Here is a 22,185-nt window from a genome sequence, read left to right as displayed (position 1 = left end):
CAAAGCTCAGGTCAGGGCTTTAAGTGTGTCCATGTCTTTGGCACTGGCAACAGCAACACCAGAAGCTGCTTCAGGTCATGGACGTTAGGAGCTCTATCACTTCTGCTTCCATCAAACTTCTTAACTGGAAAAGATGCAAGAGGTTTGTGGTCCAGAAGTGATGTGGAGACTGTAGTCTGGAAATGACACATTTAACATTACAGCTCCCATGAATGAGGCCCAGAGGTCTTGTGCTTCATCCTCTCCATGTTTTCAGCTTAGTTCCTTGCTTGGCTCTGGACTCAGCCCGAAGAGTTGCTGCTTTAGAATACTCACAACAGTATCCTCAGAAGCCACATGGTGTCACTAAAACAGTATTTAGGCAGCTGGCTGGGAATATGCAGCCTGAAACCAGAGTTGAAGTTCCTTTGAAGGAGGGAAAACAATACTTTTAATTAAAACCAGAGCATGATATGAGCTTTAATGCACCAGACATGGCTTTCCTGTTGTATCAACTGGCTGAGCAATGGTTGAAAAGAATGAGGAGCTCTCCCCACTCTCTTTCTGGCTCTAGTTTTCAGAGTGTGGCTCTAAGTTCTCACCACTCCTCTTCCTTTTTGTCCCCACTGGCGTTTCCTTGTCTGTGAGCTTGCCTGTGCTCAGTGGATGTTCCAGGCAGAAAGCGGCATGCTAGTGCTTGGGCTCGTGAGCGCATGTGATGGGCCGTGTGGGGAAAGCTGCTGCCCGGCTGTGCTTGGTGCTTGCAAGAGGCTGCAGCTTGCAATACTTACAGCTGTAGAAGCACGCTTTAAAAGCCTGCTTAAATAGCACCGAATAAAGCCCAGCATAGTGCAGAATAAATCCTACTGCAGCAACCTACACACTTTCAAGGAGGCTTTGCTCCAGGCCTTGCTTCGACGACAGGAAGAGTTTTGTACTTTTAAAACACTACAGTTTAATTGCATACTTTTCTAATTGTTGAGCAGCTTTCAGTGTCTGTTGTTCCACTGCCTGTCATCTTCCCATAAGAGCAGGAGTGTGCCTTGGCCTCTTTTGCTGTGTAGCAGCTGCACAGCAGCTGTATGCAAACCCTAGGAGTACACTGGAAGGCTGAAGCAATGCTACTGCCCATAAGTAAATACTTGTGGAGAAAAATGTGAGATGTCACTGGCAGCTCAGGTGAGTGTCTTGCCCCTGACCTGCAGAGCTCAGCAAGTGGCACCCCCTCAAGGGGACATCTCTCACTGCTACTGGGTGAGCTGCTGCACTGCTATCAGATGCATGTCAGTGTTGAAGCAGCTGTTTGGCAATTAAGCCAAGACCCTGCCCTGCAGAAGGTGCTTCCTTCTTTCACCTGGGTCATCCCAGCACTAGAGAAGTCAGCGTCATTCTCCTTTGGGTGGTTCCATTGCATCAGTCCTGTTTTGTAACAGATGATGTGAAGTCATCTGCAGGGAGGATGTGTTTGGGCATGGGTCCCTGGGGAGCGGGGCAATAGAGAAAGTGTGTCTTGAGAAATAAAATACTCACCGTAGGGAGAGGATCCAAGTCGTGGGGAAGACGTCACCATGCTGTGAGATTGAGAAACCATTCCTGAAACATGCCCTTCTGCAAGGAAACCAACTTCTAAAATGTCATTGCAACTAAAGTGATGTTTGATTAATATTAAGACAGAGTATGAAATTCAGCTCTGTATGTTATGGACGAAGAGCTTCAAGGTGCAGCAGTGTCAGAAGAATCAGGTTTACCAGCTGATCTACTGACTGCACAGCGATCTGTGTTACCAGATTCTTTCTGTCTGAAATTCAAGCCAAACTGCATTTTTATCTCATGGACTAACTCCTGTTTGGGACTCTCCCTCATTACTGGGATACACGTTTTTCTGAGCAACGATGTGCATGGCATTATGAAAGCACTCAGTTGTGAAAACCACAAAATCCCAGCCATAATGAGCTGACCTTACTGCCTCCCCTTGGTTTCACTGGAGGTGTGTTTACCTCAGTGCTGAATTTCTCCTTCTGGCTTTCATCCCAGGGTTTAGATCCAGCCTTGCAAATGATGTAACCGGGTTGTGATCCTTGCAGGGTTTGCTGCCTTCTGTTCTGCTCTGTTATTAACACCGTGGTTTACAGGAATGCTTAAAAGTGGGTAAAAAAAGAACATTTGAACTGTGAAAAGTCTCTCACACATCATTAAACAACAGAACTAATTGCCACCAGAATGAATACTGGAAAGCAAGTTTAACAATATCAGAAGTGGAAGAGAAACTTTGTTCTCCAGGATCTAACTTCTCACTAATCTAATTCAATGTAATTGGGATTTAAAAGCCTCTCCTTTGGGGAAAATATCTCATGAATACCTACAGCAGGCCTCAGATTGTAAGAGTCTTCTTAAAATACACCTTCTCCCACATTCCTATCTAGCTACCATTTGCCACTCAATTAGCATAAATGGAACATCCTGCTCAAAAAAGAGACTCTATAGAGTTTTTTAAAGCATGTTTATGTGACTGCACATAAATGTTTGTGTAAAAAGGGAGTTATGACAGTTTATACCACAAAGGTTACAGTAAGAAAAAACACTTCTTTATGACAATAATTCACAAATTCACAAGAATCACTTTAATATACAAAGCAATTACTACCATTCTGAAACACAAAGCAGCTAATATGTACATAGTGTTAATAAAATGCATTATAACCCAGTACATTTTTTTTTAAACACAGATAAAGCACAAAAAAAATAAGTAAAAAAAAAACAAAAACAAAAAAAACAAAACCAACCAAAAACCAAAACAAAACCCATGACAGGGATGTTTCTAGATTTTTGGGGAAATGTAAATAAGAATTTATTTCCCCCCCCCCAATAATGGATTTTCATTTAGCCTTTTAACTTCCACAAGTTATGTGGGAGTCGAGCTTAAATACCCTGTTCTGTGCTGACATGGTTTGGGTAAAGAATCAGAAATGCAGATGAGGTGAACTTACTCTTTCCAGCTTATATTCCAAAGGGAGACTAATAACCCTTGCTCTGGAAGCTTCCCTGAAGAATATTGTTCCAAAACAATTTCTAATTATAAATCCAGAGTAGAAATAACTAATTCTTGAAGTGAGCAACCGATCTGTGGACAAGTCCGTGCAGGGGTTGGCTGCCAACTAGCACCTCTTTTTGCCCCGTTCCCCATCCCATCCCTACAAGTCCATATAAGCAGCACAGTTTCAAATCTCATACAAACTCGAAGATCTAAAATTTTTTTAAAATTAATGTTTTAATATAAATAAATGTAATTACATACACACAAAAAAATGGAGTGGCACCTGGATAAAACGCAACTTGTAGAGAGCATCCGAACATTGTTAGTTCGTAAGAGTGGCCATTTCCAGATAACTACCTGGCTCGAGTTCTTCCTTCCCCCATTCTCTCAACTCAGCTATCCCCTAATTTAGAGAAATATAAAGCTGAGGCAACACAGCAACTCACAAACTGCACTGGCAGTACCAGAACGCAAACAGGTCACTGTCTTCAATTTGTGCTACGCGAACAAGCCCAAGCAAATCTCCTTGTGGGCTAGAGCTTAAATACATGTCGAAAACACATTCCGAGGCAAAACCACTTGAAACACAAACCCTCTTTTCCAACTGGATCTGGTCCCTTTTCCCCAAAGATGCACGGATTTAAGCCAAATCCATCCACAGACCTGAACCTGTCACAAGCACACAGTAGGTAGGATTTCAGCACCCTGTTCTCTTCATCAGTCTGGCTCCTCCCAAGCCAACTGAGCTCCGCGATACATTCACGTTTCTGCAAAATCAGTGTCTTTTACAACTAGCAAATTCAAAAGCTCAGGGAAAGGAGTTCCCAGGCACAGTACAGAGAACCATCAGTGTACTGTACGCTTTTTAAACCTGCTCACAGTGACACATCTCAGGGTTATAGCTAAATTACCATTGTTCCTGCAAAAGAAAGGTGGTTGTGCTCTTTTTTACCTTTTAAAGCAGAGCTACACATTGTCAATGTACCTTTGCTTCCTGGTGTCAAAGAAATGGAAAGCCTTTTGATTTCTTTTCTTGGAATGCAGCTCGTGAAACCTGCAGCCAAATCTCAGATTAAGAAAAGGGGAATAAAGTGACTGAAAAATAGTTTCGCTTTCCTTCCAAATTAACCTCCCTTCGCCACTTGGGATCACTGAACTAGTTCTATTCTAAAAATAATTTCCCATCCATCCCGTACACGCTGCTCGGAGACACCACACACTTAATTCTTTGCAGCCTTCGGTCCTGCCAGTTCGCGCCTCCTGCCGCTTTGCAGTAACGCCTGCTGGACGCCAGGTGCTGATCAGCAAGTTCAATGTGCGGGGGAGTCAACTATGGGGAGAGGACTGAATTGTGTGCAGGCAGCAGGATTTACAGCAATTGTGCCAGGGAGCTTCTTAAGCAAAAATTGCTCTTTTTTTAAAAAGTGCACGTTTTAATTAAACATTTACAAAGAATATAGTGTAACAAAAATAAATACGTGACCTTTTGGTTAGATCATTGGCAAATGTTACATCGCTAACCAGCTTCAGGGTGAAAAAATTACTAAAAACAGGGTCTTAGAAAACCAAAGAAATCCTCTGTGAATTGTCATAGATTTGCAACCACTGATAATGAGCTTGCTTTGATGGGGAGATTTGTCTTTATTTTAATCCACAAAGAGCACTGGCTGGCTGTCATAAATTAAAAACCTATTAAAAAAAGCAGGGGCCAGTTCTCACTAACAGATGACTACTTGCAGCTGCAGTCTACTGGAAGCCCAGATTAAAAAACAAAAGAGCAGTACAAATTTTGATCAGAAACTATGAGGGCTGGTTTTCCTTATGAAATCTTTTTGTTTAGTTTTCCTGAGCCTTTTAATGATCCCAAACACCCCACCAAATTTTCTGATCAACCTACAAGTACCAGAGAAGCCAGCGCTCTGCAACGCAAACACCAACTACAGAAGAGCCAGGACCTGCAGGTGTCTGTACAGTCCCAACGAGCTACAATTGTGCTTTCAGATACAAGCAATGGTGCTGGCAACTACCTGATTCTGGTGAAATCGCTGCTTAAATAAAAATGCATCGCCACTACCCCAGGAGGAAAACAGAAGTCTTACCAGTGGTTCCTTTAGAAAACAACACCTTAACAACCTTTGCAATTGTTTTGCCTTTGATATATAGCTGCCAAAGAGAAAAAGCACAAAAGTGAATTATTCTGGGGGGTGGTGGTGGTTGTTGTGAAACGACTGTTTAGGTCATTTCAAAATCTCCATCCATTAAAAAAAAACAAAAACAAACCTCACAAGAGCAAAGAAAGATGAAATAAAATTATTGAAAAATGGATAACTGAGAAACAGCACAAAACAAATCAGTAATAAGCGCTAGAATAATGCAGCCCAGAACTACTGGGGCGGGGGGGGAAGCTTTCACACGCATACACATCCACACACACCCAGACACACACAGAAAAGTAAAAATTTTTTCTGACCTCCATATACTATAATACTCAGCATTCCTGACTTAAAAGCTCTCAGAGCTGTAGATTATATACTGTGTGTATATATATATATGTACATATATTATACATATGTATTTTCCAAGAATATCTAAATTAAAAGAGCACCTCTGACAATATCTTAACTGCCTGATCGGTGCTGTTGTTTTGCAAAATAATGACATTACAAAAATTATATTTCAAATCAATTCTTGTTTATTATGAACATAACGGATCTAGCCCTTTCTAACCCTCTCTTCAGGTAAACAGGCTATCAATTCTTGAAAACTCACCATCGTGAGATATAAAACTAACCCTCCTTCTCCCCTGCCAGCATATCTGTCCTACTTCTAAATGGCCTTAGTTTATAGAAGCTGATTACCCCAACCTCATTACTTGGTAGATAACATATGAATGGATTCCTGTGTCATATTCTTTCCCTTCCTGGGTTAATATGAATAATAAAGCATGTATGGGCAACCGCAGCCAGCCCTGTACTTGGTCTAATACATTTTTTATTCTTGTCATTTAAAATTTCCATTAAAGAAATCCAAGTCCCTAAATCCTCAGTGCAGCATAATGAAGATTCCTGCAGATCCGTATGTACTATAAAACTTAACGTTCTTTTTCTTAGTGAAACGTTAATTGCTAATGAGGTCCAGGCTAATAACACTCCAGCCCACGCACAGACAAACGGGTAACACAGTTCTCCTCTCACTGCTACACAAATTTGCACCAACCCTGTATTAGAAGAACCCCATCCAGGTACCCGGTTAGGCTCCCTGGTCCATTCTGCTCCCAGGCTTTGTACCAAGTGACTATCAGCAAGTGCTGGACGCTGCTCATCACCCATTAGCAACAGCTCTCGGGTCAGGTTCACTGCAAAAACTCAAGTTTTTGCACACAGATGGTTCTACAAAAGAAACGGCCTTGATGTCGCACATGCAGCCTTTTCTGGGTTTCTCAGCTGGAGGAACCATTCCGTGTATAACTGTGTAAATTAAGCCACTATGAACTTCATGTTTGACAAGAAATGACTCCTGCGTTATCGACATTTCTACTTCAGCACTAGTTCTGAAAAACTGGTACCTGTTGTACGTGATTGTGTTCTCTGACTTCAAGAAGCAGAGAGTTTTTTATAAAAGCATTGCTGGGAACTTAGGGTCTTCTTTAAGTAGAGTAATAAATTCATCTTCCATTAAATAAAAACATGTAAGTCAGTTCTCTATGGCATATAAACACAGACCATTTGTAAACCCCCCTCAACACTTGTCAAAATTAATTCTTTCGTAATTCAGATACTTATGTTTTCTTCTTGAAATACAAACCTAATTCGTCATTATTGAGAACTGTAGATTTAACAATAATGCTACGAGTTTAACCCTGCTCCTTTTAAAGTCTCTTGGAAACCGAATGCCCTCTCAAATGAGAAAACTAGAACTTTTAATACTGCTTAGCTGTTTGAGACTCAACTGCCCAGAGTCTTCCAAATGTTCTTCTTCTAACATCACACTGACTGTGTAACCTTCCAGAAGCTTGTGTTTGAAGTTCATCTTAAAAACAGAGTGAATGGGAAAAAAATATTAGCAAATACTTTGCTAGGCAAGACATTAGTACAGACCAGAATCTTATTCATATGTCTCTCATATATAAAGTTTGACCATAAGCCAAAGTAAACTCACTCCATCAAATGACCCGAGTTAGTGTATCAAGAGACTGCTTCAGAGGGCCAGGAAACAAACTGCACATGATTCTTTTTGACACATTCTTTTGGACGACTTCTTGACATTCTTTTAGGTTCTTTTTGAGCACGATTCTTCCGGAGTCCTAATGCTCAGTACAGAGCTGTTTTTGAACATGAACTACCTTTTAAATGATGTCAATCTGGGAAAGATCACGGTTCCTCAGTGTGTACAAAAAAACCTGATGTGGCAAACATCTGAGGCACGTGAGTAATTTTACTTGCGGGAATAAATTACTTGGTATATCTGATTCTTTACAAGAAAAAATCCTCTGAATAAATTAAGAATTTAGCTAGCCTGGCCAGGTTCAAATAATTAATATTGTCCCTTGCGAAGCAGAAGCTGGAATATCTGTGTTTGAAGTCCTCTTCAATATTTGAGGTTGTCCTGGCAGTTGTCATACTGCTATTTAATTTACGCACGGAAGGCAGCCTCAAAGTTTGAAAAAGAATCTAGCAAACCAGGCTGGTGTTTCCATTGAGTACAATAATTTCCATTACTTGAGACAGTGGTAGGGAAACAGAAATAACCTCATTGCTTGAGAGGACCTGGGACACAAGCTATACTGTCGTCAGGGAGTACGTATGTGGAGCTGGCTGCGCTTCAACTGCTTAGTTGTTCTGCAAATCAAAAGGCAGTGCTTTCATGTGTTACCCTTGCTTATTACATGACTGTTTTCTAAACATTGCTATTGTACTTTTAAAATTCTGAATTCTTTTCCCCCACGAATATAATTTCCTAACCAATATCCTATGAAACTCGTGTTTGCCTTTTGTGCGTTCAGCACGTTGAACACACTTGCACACATAAGCTTTGAGCAGCAACAACTGGGCAGTGAAGCTCATTTCTGAGGGATGGAGAAGTTTTCACTAGTCCAGGAGGGCTTAATACAGACTACAAACCAAAACCCCTCCTGGGCTAGTTCGAAAAAGGTTTGTGATCTCAACACCAAGAATGTGACTGTGAAGCACCTTTCCTTTGGCATGCTGCTTAGCCGTGTATTTTTACAGTTCATAATGAATACCTGAAACCAATTTGGCAACCATTGCTTCTTCATTGCACCGCGCGTGCTCCACGTACGTGGCCCACAGTTCTCTGGACCAAGAGGCTGGGGTGGTTCTGTCTCTAAGGCAATGGAAAGAGCTCAGCACAAAATCTTGAAATCATTACAAAAGGACCCTCCCCACAGTAACTTCCCAAGCGACCACTGTAACTCCTTGAAGAGGATGGGGAGATGAGAAAGAAGCCTGTTCTTCTTCGCGCTGAGACTGATGATGAAAATAATCTTGTAGGGGGAGAAGAGGAGGCAAGTACTTGAACATTCACAGTTTGATGCAAAGCACAGATGAAATATATTCTGTAGTTGCTTCAGGCAGTTTTGCGCATAGAAAAAAAGAAATGTTTAGAAAATTAAAAGTTTACTTTGTCTTTCTGGATATAACCAGAACCAGTCTCTATCCCACCCGGACAAGTGAAAATGGGAATCCAAAATTAATCTGATTTGTGGCAGTAAAGGTCCTTAAGTGCTTTCAATTCCTCAATCAGTGTCTTGTTTTGGTTTTCAAGCACAGCTACTCGATTTTCTAGACATTTCACATACTCCTTTTTCTTCCTGCGACATTCACGTGCTGCCTCTCTGCAAAGCAAAAAGAAAACCCATTCAAATCCAGAACAACTACCTGCAGAAATGGGCTACTTAACTATTCAGGTCAAACCTATTACCTAGTACTGCCATTTTTAGAATATGGAGGTATCACTACGAAATGCAAGTTAGGAAGAAAGGTTGCATTAATAACAATTGTTTCTCACAAATCACACAGACTCAAGATCCACAGATCGTCTTAACAGGTAGATCACAGTAAGCCAGCAGCAATGAAATTCTGCTTCTGTGAGAAAAGGATCCTACTCAATGACAAAATTCTGCTTGCAGGACTTACATTAGAGCCTATAGGCCAAGTTGAACGCTGCTGCAATAATTTCGTTGATTTTTATTATAATATATAGATGGACAATGACAACACAGATAAGACCAATGTTTATCTGTTCATCTATTTATAGTCTTAACTCTTCCCATTGCTGCAGTCCAACCAAATACTAATGGTCATGATGTTCAAGTGGTGCAAAAAAAGCTACATTTAGAGAATTCATGTATTCACTCTCAAGCAATACTTTCATTTTTTTAATAATGTCTGCATCACTGCAATGATAATATAAATTATTTAAATTTAAAAAAATCACAAAATAAACAGACACTAGCAAACATATAACCCTTTAGTCCTTGTCTGCTATGCTAAGAACATGGCAGTGTTAATGTGCTGAGGCAGATCTTGAGACAAACTTTTAAAGCTTGCTTTGTAAAGACTAATTTGCTGTAGCTAACTTGGTAACATACCAAGGCGACCACTGAAAAATACCTGGAAGGTAGCTTGTCAGAGCAGCACACTGCACATATGTGTAAACACACAGGCTTGCTTGCCCTGAACCTTTAGGTGCAAAGCAGAACAGCTTCCAAAGGAGAGTCTGAGTGCCCCTTCACTGCTAATACTGCATAGATTGGTAATGCAGTGGATGTTCTGGGAAATGAGAGGCCAAAATTGACCCCAGTTCTTTCTCTTATTAGATAAATAATAGTTGTAGTACTAGGTTAAAAAAAAAAAAACCAACAGTCTGTTCCAAGACCTGCCTAGTAAGAAGACTCTAAAAGTAATTTTTTAAATTCAGCTCCACAAATGAGACAGGATGAAGAAAGCCTAGTTTGTAAGCCCTGAAAGGACTCGAGTATTGATTTGTCACTCCTACAAATACAATCTCACATGTATACAGCACTTCAGTGGGCTATACGCAACATTTAGAAATTAAGCCATTTGGGGCTGTTACTTGTGTCAGCATAAGATTTAAGTAGAACTGGATCAGGAAGTGTCTCCCAGTGCAAACTACCAACCTGTCTTCTTGGGTGACAACTTTTTCTTTCTTTTTGTGATTTTTGTGCCAGCTTGGGCTGTATATTGAGCAACCTCAAGTTTGCGTGCATTAGTTGTTCCTTATGAACAGCTAGAGTTATACTGAATTACAAAAGAGCTTTTAAAATGTAAAATTTACACAGAGAATTTGCACAATAATATCGATGAATATTTATGCTATAATCCTCCAACAAGTACCACCTCACCATCTGCCTCTTTATACCCCTCTCCCCTGCTTTGCTACGGAGCTTAGATTTGCAAATATCTATTAAGCAGGCAGGCTAAAAGCCCGACAGACAACATGATACTGTTGCAAAAGCTGTCAATTTAACTCAAGTGGGGGTAATTCCCCATTGTTTCTCTTGGATTTCCAAAACACAAAAGCTTTCTTTTATTGGAGAAAGACTGCTGACTAAATGAGGGGATTTGGAATACTAATTAATTTTTTTCTCAAATGCAGAGCCTGAAAGGGTGAATCTACTATTCACTGATATCAGAAAAATATATAAAAAGGGAGATGGTGACATCCTGTAGAAAAAACTTTTTAAAAAGTGAACTCTGCTGTTCAGCATTATTTACTTCATTAAAGTCCCTCGACAAGCATTGGGTCATTTAAGTCCTTTAGCCTTTCCTTGAGTCCTTCTGCCTCTAGAGGAGAAAACCCAAAAGACAAGGCAAGGAAACCACGTTAATATATTAACACTAAAAACTCAACTCACCTTCGTGTTTTTAAGAACATACCTGCAGTCGTACAAGACCCTCACCAATGACTTTTTTCCTTATGGCAACAAACCAATACATGTAACTCACAGAATGAGTCTGACACCTTTACTTAAGGTGGCATTAGCAGATGTGCTTCTTTGCTTTGTACCTTTATTTAAAGGCAAATTCTCCAGAAAGCATTTAGTAAAATGACTAAAAAAGATCAGGATGCTTAGCGCTTAACACTCTAGTTCTATGCAGAGCTGGCTAGGAAAAAAAGCGATCTAAAAGTACATGCCTGTTCTTCATTAGACGCACTTCTCTCTTCCGCGCGGCCTCTTCTGCCGGCTGGGTGGGAAGTGCTGGTGAGGAGGCCATGACGACACCGGGTGCGATGGTGCTGGTCGGGGCGGTGCGGATCTGGTAGGTCTGCACGTCTCCTGAGGCAGCTGAAAGACACAAGGGAACATCGTGTCAGTTTGGTGACGGCAAAGGGCAGAAGTCGTCCCTCTAACCACATGCTCTGGGCTGCAGGACGGGAGGAACGACCATCCTCTGGGTCATCATCGCTATCTCAGCCTTAGTTTATTAATGTGTGCAAGGTTTTGGGCATTCCCGTTGAAGAAGCCTTCACTTGCGCTTCGCAACTTGATTTGTCTTCTTTCTTCCTCCCTTAGTACATTTATTTTTAGTTCTCTGGTTTTGGGGCAGTTTTAGCAGTTTTAAGAAGATGAAGGATGGCAAATGGTATTTCTAGCTATGCTCCAAATGTCCGTCTGCAAAAGGAGAAACTGCACGTGCATGTATCTGGCACAGAAAAAAGGGTGTAGAAATGTAGCATTTACTCCACAAAGAGAGAGACAGCGCAAGCCAGGCACTCACCTTCACCGCTTCTCTAGAACGAACTAGGTCTTGGGTTTGTGTGTTTACTGTAATGTAGGAGTGTGTTATATTTGCCTGAGCTCATAAAAAATACGACACCACCTACAGCAATCACATGTCCTTAAGAGCACAAAAACCAGGAGATCAATGCATCAATACTGTTTTTCTCAGCTATTTATTTTCACTGATGCCTGGAGACCTCTTCACTGGAAAACTTTCAAATCACCTGCTTTACAACCATAAAAGCAGAGGTACATTTATCTGTTATTTTTAATAAACAGATTTTTAATGACCTCCCAATTTTTAATAAACCCAAACATGTATTTTAATACAATAAAAAACGCCAACTTATTCTAAGTTGAACTAGCCTTGCTTGCTCTAAGTGGAGGGCGAGACCAAATGATCTCTCCTAATGCACTTTCCTAAATTATTCTATGATTCTAAGACTCAATGATTAAATACTTGGTGACTAGTTACAAAAGCCACAAGAGGAAGAAATTATGACTAGTAATTGAAAAGGGGAAAAATTACTAATAAATTAAAGTGTCCTTGTAGAAAGAATATATCAAACAGCCTTCTTTCCTAACTTTAATGCTTTGCTTTATATTTATTATTCTTGTGGATAACTGGGAGAGCTCAAAACTCTAAGATGGCATGAGTTTTTCCAGAACATATTAAAAAAATCATGTGGACAAAATGCAGGAAATAGAGCGTGGAAAGCCAAAAATAAATATATTGTTTAAGGAGTAAGCCCAAAACATCCATAATTTTATCAATCTGAAGGGAATGGCTCCAAGAAAATGTGACAAAGAGCTTTGCCTGGAATTTCCTTGACTCATTTTGGAGACTTATCTATGCCAAAGGTCTTAATTTTGTTTCCTGACACATTTGAAGGAGTTAGGTTGGCAACTTTGATCTGCCATGGAGAAAACACTATACAGAATGACTGGCTGTGAAGCTTGTACCTTGTACAACAACTTGGTTGCTGGGTACGAGTATCTGTTGCCCGTCTGTGGTCTGTGCATATTGTAAAATGGTGGTGCCAGGTTGGGTTGCAGCTGCGTTGGTCATAGTCAGCGTCTGGAGACCTTGTACTCCATCTGTGCCATTGTTAGACAACTGTATTGCTCCTCCTTGGGTAATAGCAACTGAAATGAAAAAAAAGGACATGGAATTTAAGACACTAATTACTCATTAACTTCCAGTATTAAACCTACATATGGAAGAATACTGTTCTAAGTTCAATCCCTTGAACCCTTACATGCCCTCAAATCAGATGCATGGCTTTAATGTACATTTAAGAAATGCTTTTGAAGTAAGTTTTCCATTTTTTGTGAGATCCATATTTCTGGGGGGGCCAAACCCCACAGCCTAAAACACAAATTAGTTTCTCTGACAAAAGAGAATCACACAGAGGAGCTACAACCCTCCCACAGGGAATACTTTTGAATTTCTTAGTTAAGATTTTCTTCTTGGTTGGTTTACACCTTTTCCTCAGTCCTTTCTTTCTTCTCATCTGAATTTCCTCTCCTCTTCCATGCTTTATGCCCTTCAGTCTCCTCTGCTGCTGTTTCTATCCATTTTGTGTTTCACTTTCTTCTTGCTTTGGCATTTTTTTTTCTTCTGACTGTATCCCCCCTTCTCTACAGCTTCCTCAGCACCTTCCTAGCACTGTTTTCATTCATAAAAGTCCAGTTTCACGCAATTTTTTCTTCAAGCAGTCTTACTTTTTTGTGTGTGTACTGCGCCATCAGCATCATTTGTGATTTTACACAATTTCACTGTGTTCCTACACACAGACACACAAGAATCTCAAGTATCTGCACAAGCAATTATTTTACAGTAATGGTAGAAAAGCAGAGTTAACCATGTCAGTTTCAACAAAATTAAGTGGGGTATATGGCAAAGTGCTAAGGAGTAAACAGAGATACAAAATTTTAAAGAGATTTTGAGAGAAAGGTGTAAACAAGCAGTTCCTTCTCCCTTTTGCATATTTAATACCGTGTTTGTGTGACAGCGTGTGTGAATTCTAGCTTTACTGCTGTATCCTCACTCCTCCAAGTTAAAGCACTCTATAAATTCTAATGAATATAGAAAACACAGAAATGTATACTTATTACATAGTTTAAATAAGGTTGCTGAAGCTCTTATTTTTCCAGTACTGTCTAAAAATAAAATTGCGGACTGTAATGTTTTTTCTATTAATGAGGTTACAATTTTGTGAATCAGGATTAATAATCTGCCAGGAAAAAAATAAACGTCTGAATTATCTCATCTGGTTCCTGAAATTAAGAAGTTCATAAGAACATTACAGTTAATTCATATTTTGCCTCAAGATGCATTAGCTGCACTAACTGGCAAGCAGTTAACTGAACATTTCAAATACTTACAGTAGGAATGTGTTTAAAAGGAACGGTCATCAGTCACACTAAATTAACCTCATTTTCACCTCCTGTTTTGTCCTAGTCCAAACAGTTATATAGAAATAATAGTTCTTCATCTTCTCATCCCCACTTACTAGCACCACTGAGAAATTCAGACTACATACTGTACTGCCCACTGCTGGTTTGGTAAATGGGAGTTGGCACCGTAACAGTGGCGATGGCAGGTGCTGTTGTTTCCTCTTCAGACTTTTCTTCTTCGATCCTTGGCACTCCTGGGGCGTCTGAGGACAAGTCATTCAAAATTTTTCTGGCAAAGACAGTGTGTTGTAGAGATTTTAATAAAAATTGGGGGAGTGGGGGTGTGGAAAAAAGTCTATTTAACGCTGGAGAAAAGTGAAAAGCGCAGTAAGGCAGCAAGGAAAATACAGGTGCAGAATGAAAAACCCACACTATGTTCAAAGTCTTATTGGAGAGGATTGTACAAAGTGCCGCGCACAGATGGGCAAAGGAGCCAGCACAGAACAGCCGTGCTTATCAACACAAGATCCAGGTGCTTCTCCACACGTTCTTCTCAACCTCAAGACGCAGCTATCACAACCTTCCCTTTTTCTTAGAAACATGGTTTTCTCTCATCCGTTTTCACTTGTTTCCTGCTTTTAGCCACATGAAGATTTGAAGAAAGCAAATGTACGTAACAACCTATCTCCTCACTACATCAGGGGAACCGTTTCTTTTCAGAGACCGTAAAGGCCTGAGCCAGAGGGTTCAGTATAAAGGAAGTTGGCAGAAATGCTTATAAAGAGCAACGATTTTATAATCTAACACCTGCCTGGGAGACAATGCCGAGCGTTTGAGTGAAATCACACAGTTACATTTACAGGTGCCCTGCCTGGGAAAGCTGTGAGATCAGCACAGTTTGTTTAATTACTTCTGTAGGTTAATTATCCAGAGCCAAAACTGCTAAAACACCACTGCTACAGGTCCCACTGAACATGACTGCAATTTGTATCGTTTAGACCAACCGCCATCCCTCAGAGGACTGTCAAGCCCTTTTCATTGCTGGCATATTGTGGCATGGCAAAACACTGCTTAGGTAAAGGGCAAAATTTCTGTAATTCTCCTCATGTCCTCCTGCAGACTATCACTAGAACTCAAAGTGTGATGAAGCAAACGCAGCTGCCGACCCCAAGCTCCAAGAAAACGCTCATTTCTTAAATAAGGCTCCTAAGGGTTTGGGAGCCAGCACATCTGTACGGAGCTATTTGGGAGGAGCAGTCACTCTGCTAAGCAACTCGACAAACAGAGCTCTGCTGTTGCTGTTTTGACTCCGTGTGCGTGCAGGAACCCCAGCATTGCACAAGCGCTCCGCTGTGCCAAGCACCACTTGGACAAAGAAAACAATTCCTGTCCAGGGAGTCTGCAATCTAGGTGTTAGACCAGAAAAAACAGCGGACAAAACAGATGAAAAAATACAGAAAGAGCAGAGAGGATGAGGAACAAAACGCAAGGAGCTCGAAAGAGAAAAGAAGATACTACAGCTCACCACTTTTTAAGCTCATGTCAGATGGGATCTGGTGGTTAAAACCAACCTTTGCCATCATAAAGATGGATTTAAGATAGAAGGTGAGGTGGCTGCTTTACAAATGCAGGAGCTATGTTCTGACACGGGCATCACAGGATACACTTCAGTGGCAGGAACAAAGTAGAGTTTTTGAGGTACAGCTCTAGCTCTTTGATTCTGTGAACCTATCTGTACCTAACCTACCCCCGGGGTCAGTTACAGCTTCAATGATGCCACCCGGGAGCTCACTAAACACAGCTGTAGTCTGGCTCGGCCTTTCTGATGTGACTCCTTCCCTGGCCCAGAGTCTGAGCTGCGTTTACTAGTTTTACAAAGTCACCAGGATCTGGCTTGAGGGCAGAGGCTGTGCTGTGCCACCAGTGCGGGCAAAGGCGTCCGCCTCAACGAGTTAGCATGCACAAGTCCCCTCTTCTCAGTTCTGCCACTTGTTTGTTTAGCTCTGTTGTCCCACAATATTCAGCCATTCTTCCATATACAGTAAAAGCAAGAGTCTCGCTGCAGAAGCAGACTGCAAGGAAGCCTGCGGCAGCCTTGACATCAGCAACACTGCTCCTCACAAACAAAAATATTTTCCCAGATCTATTATAGCTAGGGATCGTCAGCAATGATTTTCACTCCCTTCAGCAGAACAGCCTTCAAGGCTGCTGGAAAAGGTAGAAAATTATTTGCGAGTGCTAAAAAAAAAAATACAGGTGAGATACGCTCAGGCCTAGAGTCTAGTTTATATTTCTAAGGCTATGCTCATAAAGAAAAAAGGAGCAGCTGAATTTTCTGAAGCAGCAGGAACCCACAGGTCACTTAAAACCCGCTGAAATCCAGAGCTGTTCTTTAATGCTATTCAGCACGTTTTAAGAACGAAAAGTGAGATTTAGTACAGCCAGAAAAAGCTGTGCAAGGGCTTAATACATAAAGTAACACAAGACTAACAGCATGTGAAGGAGCACCTTACCCAGTGTTACCACAGAAGCATTTGTCATGACAAGATACTAGATGCCTATCACTACACTCAATTCACAGCCTGGCTTCTTAAAAACAACCAGTTTTGCTCAAGCAGAAGTTGTCTCTGAGCCACAGAACACCACATGCTCATCAGAAGTCTCATGGGAGAAAGGAATTAAGTTTGATTGCTGCTGGCATTTCAACAATAATGAAAAACAATAGAGCTGATTTTTTGCAGACTACAGATTAGACAGAAGCCACTTTCTTGCAAAGCTTCAGTGTATTTCATGCATTAAGTATCCACTAAAGCCATCTCTAAGGAACCCAGCTCAATGATACCTCAATGTTTCACAAATTTTGCCAATTAGTTTATTCTCAGCTCATTTCTGTCTTAACTGAGTGTAACAGCTGAGGTTTCTTCCTCCTGTTTGTTATCTCTACATCCTATTCCACGGAAAGACGTTGCAGAAAAGAGATTTCAGTTAAATGGTAAATCTAAAATTAACTATACAATCACACTGTTTCTCTATGCATCCATCAAGCGACATGGTTCTGGTTTAACCTTCGTACCTGTAGGAGGGTCGTCTGGAAAGAATTTCTCGTCGTTTCTGTGAGTCTGTGACACTGTCTACTGATTCCTGTGAATCTTCACTTTCTGCTATAGTGGAGATCTGTAAGTAAGAACAACAATCACACTTAACAATAAAGACACTTCCAGTGTCTTTACTTTAAGGAAATGTTGTCACCCTGCGAAAAACAGTACAATGCTAGTATTTTACAGTGCTTCTACCTAGGCAATGAACAGAAATGCGTGCCGTTTAGTTAACAGATCCAGTGAAGAATGACAACTACCCATGAGAGTGTCCTTTGTAATTTAAATAAGAAAATATAAACATTAATTCCATACACTTTTTGATTTCCATGATTCCTTGTTTCTATCAAATTTAAGGAAACAAGGAAAGATTTTTTTAGTGAATTTTATGGAGAGAATAACTAAAACCAAATTAAGATTGCATAAACGTTTGGAAACAAAGAACAAAATACCGAGGCTGAAAAACAGCGTTTTATAAATAATTGGGTAGATATGTTATAGAGAGACTGCCTTTCTGGGTGGAACTTGTCGGGAAAATGTCATGCATAAAGATGCTAAAAAATAATGCAGTGCTGCAGTTCTGAACATCTGTGCTCAAAAAAAGACCAAGATTTATGAAATAAAACTAAAATGTTTATATATCAATCACATTTCAACAATTTTAAGTGTGCCAAGAATGTAAAAACATCTCCAATCCATAAAAACAGAGACTGTTTTCCAAAAGGCTGTACTCATGTGACAAATACACAAAAGCTAATGGTAGTTAGTGAAGAGAGAAATGCCTGTGTGAGAAACAGAGCTCACAGCACGGTATTTTATGCACTGTAGAGAGGGTTCCTCCAGGCTCCAAATCTTGCTGGCACCCAAACCTCCCAGTTATCAGACAGGAGGCCTGAACAGGTCCAAGGCTGACTCTGAACTACCTAGCTTTGAATATCGCAGCATTCCAAACCCTTCTGGCTTTGCGCTGAGCCAGGTGAATTCCAAGCGTGGTTTCATTGTCAGGCTCTTATCTTCCACCCCTGGGCTAAGAATTCGTGCACTTATCTGAAAACTGCTCACCTCTGATTGATTAAAACTCTAAACTTTTGATTCCAATGGCTGAGGATGGTAGAGACGACAAGGAGCAAACAAAGATTATTATCAGAATGGCCTAGTTTTGAATTATGCATGCCTTATTGTTTTTTAAAATAGTACCTAGCTCAACATCTATTTCCAATAGGCACAGTTTCTACTTTTCAAAATTAAACCTTTTTTTGAGCTCAGTGTACTAATGGCAAAGGAATGATGTACAGTCCTTGCTGTACGTTGCTGCTGTACACCAAGCAATTTGTCTTTCTGTGTTCAGTAACGCTGGGCTTGAAACGGCTGAAAACAACAAAGTTACAGGTTTTAAAGATTTCTGACTGTCTCCTATTTCTTCAAGGTATATCATAATATTGCATTATCTGTCTTGCTTTAAGGAAGATAAAAACCTACGGCTTTATAAAGCAAACAACACTCAACAGGCAAATTTTAAAACCATTTTTATGAGGACTGATGGGTTTATTTTAAGGACCATTAACAAACAGACATCTGTTTTGTAAACCAACGCAAATGTTTTCTAAGTAACAAAAGCTCTCATCCCAGAATATCAGCCTCATTAATTATCAAAGATTACATTTTAAAAAATCCCTTTTGTTCACTTCAGAATAGTATGAACTCTTATACAGTAGAGAGAAAAAGTAGATAAATACTGAAAGAAAAAAAGGGAAGCTGTTAAACTTACCGACCAAATTCTACAGGGAAATGAAACTCAGAAACGTTTGAAAGTGAACGGTGGTTAAACCAGAACAGAAAAAAAATTCAGAAAGTACCAAATACTGTACAGATTTTGCCTCCAACATGGTCTTGAAGCTCATACAAGCAAAAACACAATCCAGGACACAAACACATTAGAAATCAGTGAAGGCCCAGTTGATGTATTAAGAATTTCTTCAGTCAGTACCTGAACTGTCTGGACCTGTGGAGACTGAATAACTGATGGCTGGGCTGCCTGAATTACTCCATGCACTTGAACCGTCTGCCCATTGGGCAGCTGAACTAAGGTCACCGTGGGCGCAGAAGACGTTGCGTGAGCTGCTGGCATAGATACCTGCAAAGAAGAGACAGTGAGCACAAATTAGGTTATTTCAAACTCTTCTTATTTCGCTATCAAGAACACTTTCTGGTGAAGCATTATGGCTCTTCTAGACCTCAGTTAGATGACCCAAATGTTTCAACGTAATATAAAACCCCCCTGAACTGCCTAAGCCCAACATCTGACCTACTTTACAAATTAATCTAATGCACAATTTCTGCAGGCTCAAAACATCGCTTGTAAAACCACTGAGCAGAATGAGAAAAACACAACTGCCTCTATTTTGAGGTGACTTAAAACATCTTATTACCTTTCGCTTACTTCAGTTAGACATTGCTAGGACTTGGGTGTACTCCTACAGACACTGCTGAGTCAAAGGCAGAAACATATGGGAGTGGAGCTAATTTTGTTCTCAAGAGAATGCAAAGTGTTTGCTAGATGTAAGAAGCTGAAATTTTTAGGGAGTCATACCTTTCAGACTTTCTAGAGACTAAATCATATTGAGTAGCTGGCAAAGCCCATTTAAATGAAGAGAACTGACCGCGTGTTCAGACAGAAAACCCATGGGTCTGCAGTGGAAACAAATGGCTGGTAGGCAGTTATTGTGATTCGGTGTAACAGGTGGACACAAACTCTAGTCTTAGAGTTATTTCTGTGAGGAAAAATGGCCCGCGTTTTAAACCCTCAGTTCCTAACCACAACTTTGTTTCTCCAGCCCAGACCTGTAGGCATAGTGTCTATGCCAACAGAGACACACTAGTGCCTTCAGCACGGCACATCAGCACTGCGTGCACCGCCGCATGCGTCCTGTGCAGGGGCTCAGGCTCCGAGGAGAACAACACCCCCACAAAGCTGGTCACGTCAGGCAGGGAAGGCCAGCGACACGATGCACGTGTTCATTCCTGGGGGCTCCTGGAAGGCAGGAGGGTGCTGGGGCTGCCGTACCTGCGCACGCAGCCTTTGGTCTGCACCTGGATCGCAGCATCGCAGCCCTCGGGGAAGGACTGCGGGCAAAAGTGAGCTCTTGGAGACCACAGCCCGGTCATGGGGCGCTGACTAGCCGGCCTTCTCCTACACACCCAGCTCTGGAAAATTTAACAATCCTCCAGTGTTCAATGGCATTTTCAATAAATCCGATCCATGCAGCTGCGATGTGAGAAGGAGCTGCAGTGCTGTCCTACCTAATTTCAAAGCGCTGCTCTGTACCAGATGCAGAAGTAAATCCTCTGCTGTCCCCGTGAACACGTGGTTCTCAAAAAGCTGCAGTAGCTGATCTCTGAATTTCCATAAACATCCGCCACTTACAAGGAAATCTTGCTTAACAACAAAATCGAGAGGAATTACATGTAGACCTTTCTCCTCCACAGCTGTCTGTCACTAATCCCCACATTTGTGTTTGCCTTTACCTTCCTTTTTCATGAAAATGGCTGCAGCATTACACGGCAGTACTTAACTCCCATCTGAGAGAAACCGGGGCTGAGATTAACATGAGCACCATTTCCTCTGGCAAATTATATTCCTTTACCAAGCGACCTTTTTAATAATGCATGTCTGACTAAACAGTCCTTGGCAAAGACAGCAGAGCTGATCAACTGGAGGCCACTCTGCGGTTGGATTAAGCCAACAGCAGAGTGTAACTTCCGCAGATGTCTCTGACTCATACCTTGTGGAACTGGAACGAGTTTCCTTTTGACTCTGAAAACTACCCTGAACTCAGTAAAAACGCAGCAATTAAACTAAAGCTTACAAGAGGGGTGACCTTACAAAAGATAACGAAAGAATTAAATTGACATAATTAGGTATTGAGATTTGCTAAGCCTCTGAGGGCACTCCCTAATGCCAAACACCGCCACTTCATATTTTAAAAATACAATAATGCAACACTGATGTGAACAAGACCAGAAATTATGTTTAGACTGTTATATCACCTCCACAAGGAATATAAAGCCTGGGGAAAAGTTAACATTCAAATAATACGGTAAATGACAACAGAGGAAATTAGGAAAAATATAACATACTACTTTGTGGTTCACATGGATTTTAACCATAGCTTTTTCTTACTTGGAAAAAATTCTCTTTTGAGTACTGGGGTAATTTTGATCAAGTAAAGTACATTGAACCCACTACATACCTCTAAGTTCAGCTACCTGGAGGTTAGTATGTTAGCATATGAATTTAAAACATCCTTGCTTCTCTGGACTAAACCTTAATGTATCCCAAGTGAGAAGCGGTTTACTGGTTTTGCAAGAGAAATAAATTACTTGCACTCAGTTCACACCGAAGTGTTATTCACACCACCTACATCCTGTGCCTAAGTTAGACAGTGAGAAAACTGCCCAAAGAGGCAGCTGGTGCGGGGCAGCCGCTGGCCTCGAAATTCACACTCAACAAAATCACCCTGTGCATTCCAACAGCTACAAGCCCTATACTATCACTTGAATGGAAGTGTACTACCCCTGGTTTTCCAAAAGATATAATGACTTCAAAAATACGTTATTCATTTATAAAATGGTAAGTGATTTAGCACTCACACCACTTAAAGACACTCAATTCCCCAAACTACGAGTTCTAAAAAACATGTTTGTTCTTTGTAGATGACAAATAGTTTTAACACAAAATGGTTGCAGAAGAGAGCTGGACAGATTCTGTACTCATTTGGAGTTGCTTCTGCCAACCATCAGTGTATCCAAGAATTAAACTACATTCCAAATTAGAGATGTAGCTGGAATAGCATTTCTTGTGTCTCCAAAATAATTTAGGGCTAGTAAATTATATACTACTGTCCCTCTAAACA

At 40.8% G+C, this 22,185-nt stretch overlaps 1 protein-coding gene across 2 annotated transcripts in view; it reads right to left on the bottom strand.

The window, feature by feature from the left end:
• Positions 1 to 8,154: 8,154 nt before the first annotated feature.
• CREB1 (cAMP responsive element binding protein 1) overlaps positions 8,155 to 22,185 on the bottom strand; it is a 32,077-nt gene continuing 18,046 nt past the window's right edge. For both annotated transcript variants that reach the window (XM_080347006.1, XM_080347007.1), the window contains 6 exons: positions 19,260 to 19,406; positions 17,251 to 17,351; positions 14,324 to 14,466; positions 12,741 to 12,923; positions 11,188 to 11,342; positions 8,155 to 8,863 (listed from right to left, as the gene is read on the bottom strand). In XM_080347006.1, coding sequence (XP_080203132.1) covers positions 8,723 to 8,863; positions 11,188 to 11,342; positions 12,741 to 12,923; positions 14,324 to 14,466; positions 17,251 to 17,351; positions 19,260 to 19,406 — 870 coding nt within the window. In that variant the 3' untranslated portion in view covers positions 8,155 to 8,722. The remainder of the gene's footprint in view (positions 8,864 to 11,187; positions 11,343 to 12,740; positions 12,924 to 14,323; positions 14,467 to 17,250; positions 17,352 to 19,259; positions 19,407 to 22,185) is intronic.

The sequence above is a fragment of the Nesoenas mayeri genome, assembly GCF_963082525.1.
Source record: "Nesoenas mayeri genome assembly, chromosome: 6".
NCBI lineage: Eukaryota > Metazoa > Chordata > Aves > Columbiformes > Columbidae > Nesoenas > Nesoenas mayeri.
The sequence above is the reverse complement of the archived record's forward strand: the minus strand, read 5'-3'. Positions and strand labels throughout refer to the sequence as shown.